This window comes from Mycetomoellerius zeteki, unplaced genomic scaffold, assembly GCF_001594055.1.
Source record: "Mycetomoellerius zeteki isolate Tzet28-1 unplaced genomic scaffold, Tzet1.0 scaffold433, whole genome shotgun sequence".
NCBI lineage: Eukaryota > Metazoa > Arthropoda > Insecta > Hymenoptera > Formicidae > Mycetomoellerius > Mycetomoellerius zeteki.
In genome coordinates, this window is record NW_017257428.1 from 1,031,156 (window position 1) to 1,039,434 (window position 8,279).

Sequence of the window (8,279 nt, forward strand, 5' to 3'; positions counted from 1 at the left end):
GAGTCCATCATCTTTGATACTGCCACAGCCTCTGAGAATGCATTATACCGTAGGACATATAATTGGAGATGGAAACTTTGCTGTTGTTAGGCATTGCACCCACAAGTAATTATTCCTAAATTTAGTAAAATTTCATATTATATAAAAGAAATAGAATGCAAAATATATAATACAATATTATAATTTATTTAGCCAAAGATATTTTGGATGTTTCATTTAAAAAAATTAATGCAAAACATTGATAATATTTTAGATCTAGCGGTGTTGAATATGCTATGAAAATTGTGGACAAGTACAAGTGTCAAGGGAAAGAATGTTAGCAAGTGAGGTAGCGATACTGAAGCAGGTTTGTCATCCCAACATAATCAGCTTGATTGCGGAACAAGATACTGTCGATCAGCTATTTTTAGTCATGGAACTCGTTAAGGTACGTCATTGAAAGAAATTTAAGGGTGTTGAAAACTAATAACGATACATTTTTAATTTAATTTATAATGTAAAATTTAATTGCAATTAAAAATGCAGTATAACTGAAACCATATTTGCTCATTTTTTAGGGTGGAGATTTATTCGATGCAATCGCAGTGGCGACGAAATTTTCCGAAGCAGAGGCAAGTGTGATGATCAGTCACTTGACTTCCGCCTTGGCTTACTTACATTCGCATCATATTGTACATCGCGACATAAAGCCGGAAAATCTTTTGGTTGAGATGGATGGCAGTCATGTTAGATGCTTGAAATTGGGTGACTTTGGACTTGCGCAAGTAGTGCGAGAACCTTTATACACAGTCTGTGGTACACCTACTTATGTGGCACCGGAAATCCTCGCCGAAACCGGATATGGTTTAAAGGTATATTGACTTGTTATAGTAAATTCAGTAATTAAGTCTGGCAAATAAAGTTAACTTAAAATTTAATTAGTCGGAATATGTATAATTTTTATATATATTTAAGAAATATATTTTTAAAGACAAGAATATAAAAATAATTAATGATAATCTATAAAGATATGAAAAATATATTTACATTAGATATTTGTCTTAAAAAAATATATATGTAGTGAATCTCATATATATATATATATATATATATCAATAAATATATATTTTGTTTAGATTGATGTATGGGCGGCCGGAGTAATCCTATATATTCTCCTGTGCGGTTTTCCGCCATTCGTGTCGATAGATAACGAACAGGAGGAATTGTTTGAGCGTATCTTGAGCGGTCAATACGAATTCACATCGCCATATTGGGATACGATATCAGATTCTGCGAAGCAGCTCATCTCGAATATGCTGCAGGCACAACCAGAACTTCGTTTTAGCGCAGAGGACGTACTAGATCATCCATGGCTCGCGGTAACTGTCACTGACATACAACATTATTATTATACCTCACAAGTTAGAAAAATTACCGCATTGTCGCACCCGCATGGCTTAAAACCCCTTTCTCACTCTCTCACAGTAATTTAAGATGAGATTAGTATCAGATGATTATCGGCTACACGACACGTTCGCTATTGCATTTATTATTTTGGGCACGATTCCTTCAGCTCTCACCGGTTCGTAATGCCACACTACACGGAAAAAAAGTTCAGCGGGTTTATAAGTGTTACACTTAGAAATCCAATAATAAGTTTTATCTGTAACAAAATCACTTCGAGTTTTGAACTTATTCAATTTTATTATCACTCAATCCATAAAGAATTTTATATAGTTTTTTAGAAGGAAATAATGAACATCTATAGAATTATATTCTTAACTATAGAATTTATATTCTTAAAAAAGATTATATATTATAAATATTCTATATTCTTATATAGAAATGTAATCACTTAAGAAATAATAATTCGTTATTTTTTGCTTTATGTACTGAACATAATTTCCATGTTACGAGCGTGGTGCGATCGGAAACTTACTTGCCTCCTCTATCGGCTTTATTTCAAACACAAGAATAAGAAAGCTTTTGTAGTGGTTTGCTGTATCTGTAGCAGTGCTTTTTCTTTTCTTTTGCCCCGCCTCTGTATATCAGCAGAGCTTTCTAGGAGGCGAGCAGACCGCAACAACAGCACCCGACGCACCGGCGGAGCAATACTGGAATCAGCAGTGTAAGCCGATAAGAATGGCCACCTTCGAGTTCGATTTCAAGAAGCAGCGCAGTCAACGACAGAATGACGATACCAAGACAAGAGTCGAGTGGAAAAATAATATTGATTATTGCAACGTACCGCAGTTTATCGACGCAGAGAGAAAATTGGATGAGCGAAATCACGATGAAATCGATTTTGCCAACGGCAATAGCAACGAAAATGATTTAGTAATTCTTAGTTCCGACTATCTGAAAGATATCAATAGTTTGAGCCGATCAATGCATGATTTAATAGACAATTTGAATGATAGTAAAATGTCACGACGCCGTCTCAAATCGCAAAGTGCTACTTCGTCGATCAATAGCATTCCAGAGAATTTGAACATATGCAATTATCGCAGCAATTCACCGATTCCTTGCAATGAAATCGCCGAGAAAACAGTCGCAATTTCTACGAATCATCGAGGCGATCGGAAAAACGGAAATTCGATGAAAGAACCAGGATATCTCCACTCGAATTGTGAAACGCTGAAATCGACGAATAAATCTAGCGTTATGAATCGGCAAAGTAAATTCAACCAAAAGAACTTGTATGAGGTGAATCGCGAAAACAGATTCGACAGCGATGATTTTCGCAACAGCAACGCGACTGCGTCGACATCAAGTGATAGCCTGACTGGCAACAGTTCCACTGGTAATGACATTGAGACTTCTGATAGTTTTGTAAACATTCAATTCGCACGATTGGCACGTGGGCAAAGATCGAGCTCGACGCAAAGCATGGAGTCGACTGATAGCTTTGAGAATGTGAGTTTCCGGTATACAAATCGAAACAATTGTCTTAAGGATCATTCCTCACAGATTTCTTCGAAGTTAGAGAATAATCAGGATCAGAATACGTCTCCTGTAAGGATAGTGAAGACCGGTAGAATAGCTGTTTGGAACGCATTGAGATTACCTAAATTGGATAATGAGATTGATAAAAAGAATTGCAATAGTCCGTTCCGTAGAGTTGAAGAAATAGGTAAATGCGCAAAGAACGAGCCAGTAAAGTTGCGGCATGAAAGATATAATACTAGGAAGAGTCAGATAGATTCGAGAAATGTCAAGAGCAAAAGATACAGCTGCTTTTCTCCGTGCACAACGAAGAGATCGTCCGAAGAAGTCGGCAACAGTGGCGGCGGCGATAAAGTCACGACGCGGAAGTTCAGCTCAACGGATGAATTACGCGACGAAGTGAGACAGAAATCACTACCACGGACAAAGCGATTCAGTCTGTATTATACGCCGCAGCCGTTGAGGAAGACATACGAGAACGAACCAAAGATCGGAAAATCTGAGATGAGCAAGGGAAGGAACGAAGAAGAGATGGAAAGAGTAGAGAAAGTGGAGAGAATAGATAGGAGCCGAAGATCAGTGATCGATGCCTCAACGATCGCTAGCAGGAGTAAATCCAACAGGCAAAATGTTCACGTAAGATCAAGTGGCGTATTAAACACAACCAGGACGAAGTGATAATAAGTAGCGAAAAGTCAAAGTGATTTGAGGATGTGTGGATGATGCACGACTAATTCACGCATCAGAATGACTAAATCCAAAGTCTAAGCGCTTTGAAAATGAAGCAATTGCGGTTTTTATTAACATTGATTAAAATCTATTAAGTTGGTTGACAATTTTTTTGGTGTGTAGCGATCAAAAAGACGAGCCTCATTAAAACTGAAAACTATTTTCTTAATAACCGTGTGTACATACGTGAAGAAAAGTTTCACTTTAAATTAAATTAAATTAAAATTACTAGACAGAATGACATTAAACATTTTGCGAAGGAAGAAAAACGATCTCATAATTCTCTTAGATTTTGGACTTTGTGATTGACGAAAAGCATTATGGCTACAAGAACTTATGTTTTTTCTGAAAATTTTTAGTTTGTTGTAAGTTACGATGAAAACAAAATATTAAATACAAAATAAGCAATTAGAGAGTTATGGTATTTTTAAAACTTACTATCGATAAAATAGCATTGAAAAATGGTTGTACAGAAAAGTTGTTAAAAAGTTATACTTTTCATTGATGCTGGAAAAAAATTCTTAAATTTTGTAGATTATCCAACACAGAAAAATACAAAACAAAGCAAAACTTTTTTAAATTTATGTATATCTCCATACATTTTTATTACTGTTGAAGATTGAATAGCTGAGAGAGGAGAGGAAAGACCAAAGACGGATATAGAATCGCGAAGTGTAAGAGAGTTTTAAAAATAAAACTAAATTGAAATTTATATCTGCGCAAAAATTACATTTACCAGTATTAACTTCTAGAGTTAATCTGGAGAACTTGCTAGCTATTAAAGTCCCAGTTGCAATTCGTCCTTTTTTAGATATTATCTTTTTAGTTAGAGTAAGAATAATAATTAATCTCGCGCGACAGTGTTAACCGATGATAATGTAATCAGTCCTTAATCGTCCGACAGTTGAAGATGACTATGTCAATATAGCATTGAGATAATAATGGATCTCGATAGTGATGATGATTGATCGAAACGGACGAATTTGGAATTACGAACAAAACATGCCAAATGCATTTAAGTAGATTATTTTATATCAGATGTCTATGTAAGTCTAGCTGTAGGCAAATGGATGAAGTATTCAATTAACCCTTTCGGTTTCATGACGTGAAAGAGACTTCAATAGGATTCGTATTGGCGTGAAAGTTAATAGCAATTCTTAACTTATACTGATATTTACATGTTTTATTTTAAACGAAAGAAATTTAAAAGTGAAAGTTATATCGCGAGTAGTTCCATAAAGAGTGCACTGTAAGATCGAAAGGGTTAAGATAAAGAATAATCACTAGGAGGATTAAACTTCATTTTCGAGCGATTAGCGATTAGCAATTGGTATTAATAACATAAGAATTTTTGCAACGGAAGACAAAGGGCGACGAATTGGGCGATTTTGGGATGCTGGATAAGAGTAGTGCACATTGATTATTCAAAAAAAGGCGAGAAGATAATTATTTTTGTAAAGGAGCCGCGTTGTAGCAATAAATAAAATGTGACACTGAGAAATTGACGAATGAGTGCATGCGTTGCAGAAAAAGAAAGATGATTATTATTAAAATTATTTTTGTAAATGTTGATAAGGTGAAGGCAAGGATTGACTGTCGTTTTTATTTCTAAATGGAAAATATTCTTTCGCAAATTTATAATAGGTTTTATCAAATTAGTGCAAAGAGCATATTTTGGAAAAAAAAAGAACAAAGAAATCTATTATTATATAATGAGTCATTTTCAAGTGCATGCAATTATTTATTTAAAGTCGAAGTTTAAAATTTTTTTAATTTAGAATTTTCAAAAATAACAAAAGGATAATGTTTTGTGAAATTTCGAGACTCGATCAAGTCTTGACTCAACTTTATCAAATGAAAATTATCAGAATCATAATCGCGCTCTTTGTCGCTCGAACATTGCTAATCTGTGGTCTCACTTTTGCTGCAGCGATTTCCGACGATTTTTGTATCGCGCTCGTATGATGTCTGTCGACAAATTGTACATAATTGTAATGACGTGTGTGTAAGGCTTGATTACTCGTGAAATGATAAAAATAATATTACTGTGATTCGTTCGCCCGTCATTCATTTATTCGCGTTTCCTATTATAGGATTCTGATATTTAGAATTTGTTAATAAACGGTAATAATTACTTTTTTTATTTCTCGTTCTTGTTTTGTTATATTGTTCTTAATGTAATAAGCATACCGATCTGCGCGCAATTTACGGTAGTTTGTAGGTTTTAAACGTGATTTACGCCAAAAATTAAGATGCATATTGTAACTTTATCTATTTATATTATATTATATATTATTATATTATACATATAGTATATACATATATATATAGATACGATATTGACAAGCAAATCTTTTATCGATATTATACAATTCTATTCTCCAAATTTAGCTACATCTGTTTCGTTTACGATTTGCAGGAATAGAATAAAAGAAAAATGCAATATCTTACGTCAATATGTTACGAATTTATGTTTATTTTCTCAATATGCATTGTACGAATATTATTAATAAAATTTCCAATAATTCTTGAAATTATTCGTAAAATAAGTTCCGTTGAGTCTCGATTAATCGCCTAATTAATCGGAAAATGGCGAAACGTATTTAAATTTATGAAATAATTAACGTAATATTATTAATATTGTTTTATTACGCGTTAAAAATTTTATTTGTTATAATTTTTAATAGAATTCTATGTTTGAATTATTTGAGACCTTGATTTGCGATTCCGGGATTTTCAGATACAACTTTATACGAATTTCATTCTTACACTTTTTTTAGAGAGTGAATAAATTGCAATATGAACATTTCTTACATAGTTGAGCATCGATGTCCATGCAATACTTGATGCGGTACTATACGAATTTCTATTTTATTACTGTTCCAACTATTCGAGATTATTAAGCAACACACATCATTATCGTAAATGCACTTAAACTATTTATAATGTACTGCCACAAAACTTATATTGAAAAATATAATTACAAAATTTCACGGCTACCGCATTTTGAATTTCTACTTTATTCCTTCCGTCATTTCTATGTTAATCACCTAAAATTATCAAGTATTAAATAATAATAAAATATTTAGAATTATTTCCTATTATATTTTTTTTAGGATCAAAGACAATTAATTCAATGTTCTATTTATCTATAGCATAAAAAAATCAAACGTTAAAAATTTAAATTACTTGCGTTAATAACACATTCGAGAAAATTAAATTAAAATTATATAATGTAAAACGTAATTTCAATTATTACAAAGAATTGCTAATTAGATTGAAGATACACGAGAGTATAACTATTCTTTCTTAACAATATAATATTTTATCTATAACGTACTTTCGCTGTTTAATTAATTTTAAGAAATATTCAAGTACAAATTACATTATTATATTAATAATATAGGTTTACACATTTGTATCAAAACGCAGCAATACACTAATAAGGTGTAGCATTGAATATGCTATTAGGACTTTTTAGAATATATTAATTAATATTAATTATATTAAATTATATGCAATCATATTTTATCCACGTACCATTATTACATTTCAATTTTCAACAGTTTTATTATCGACGCAGTTAGATGTATCGTCAGAAATGCGAGCGTGAACAGTTTGTCTTTTGTTTATTTTGAACACAGCGGTGATCTTCCGCTTTCTCTCTCCCTCTCCCCACCCCTTCCTTCCGATATTCACGTCGCGACTATACATTACTTACGTAGTTCGGACGCGCGTGATCGTACTGTGTTTACTTGCTCCGAAAATCAATCCTGTAATTCATACGATAACGTGAATCTCTAATTAGAGTCGTGCCTTAAAATTACGTGGAGTGCTAATTAATCTATGCGATCGCGAATTGTTTGACATTGTTTTTCGATAATACGCTCATATACTATACGCTATTCTAATCGAAATATTCTGGCCATTTCTCAATTCCCTCGTCCTTGCATTACAGATATTTGCATCTTTAATTGTCGATCAATTATTAATTATTAGCGTTGCCCGCATCAAAAGTATCGGAGACGGTAGATTAATTAATCGACATACAATATATCATCGTAAAATAATTGATCGCGATTGAGATCGTTGATATTTCTCGGAATAAGAATGGCGGAATAGTTTTCGTTTTCGCGTAGCGGCGTGAAGTTGGCGCGATTCGCGCGATTCAAATCTTGCATTTCAGTAGTTTAGTGATTCAGTCCAATCGCGTCGCGCGTCCACATCGGTGCGTAGTTCCGTTCACGTGGTGTTTCGCGTCGTTTTACTCGTTAGTTTTTTTTCATTTCAAGTACGTCGCGGGTGCAAATTGATCGCCGGAAGTCCCGCGATTTCACGAAAGATCGCCGTGTTGATAATTTGGTGTAAATTGCGAGTTTTCGGTCGGTTTGCGCGAGTGAGTGAAGAAGCGTTCAGTGCGCGTAATGGCGGAACCGTTGCATTGGTGGAACAATTACGGCGACGTAGACAGGTATGGAATCTGAATAAATAACGCACTTATCGCGTATATAATATTACATGGTACAAATATATGCGCATATTTTTGTTAAATTTTTAATATACCTGAGAAAAAATATTTTATATGTAATTTTATATAAAATTATATAAAATTATATAAAATTATA

At 33.5% G+C, this 8,279-nt stretch overlaps 2 protein-coding genes across 2 annotated transcripts in view; both read left to right on the forward strand.

Annotated features, from left to right (window-relative positions):
• The window catches only part of LOC108726631 (neuronal migration protein doublecortin), a gene marked incomplete at its 5' end in the record, with an annotated part of 827 nt that extends 792 nt beyond the window's left edge, over positions 1-35 (forward strand). The window contains one exon of the mRNA XM_018454309.1: positions 29-35. Within this exon, the coding sequence (XP_018309811.1) occupies positions 29-35 (7 nt within the window). The remainder of the gene's footprint in view (positions 1-28) is intronic.
• On the forward strand, positions 7-3,944 carry LOC108726772 (probable serine/threonine-protein kinase fhkE). The gene is given in 6 exon segments (XM_018454545.1): positions 7-105; positions 254-312; positions 315-427; positions 558-851; positions 1,116-1,358; positions 2,032-3,944. Coding segments are annotated over 6 exon segments (2,349 nt in total). The 5' UTR covers positions 7-37; the 3' UTR covers positions 3,604-3,944.
• Positions 3,945-8,279: the final 4,335 nt, after the last annotated feature.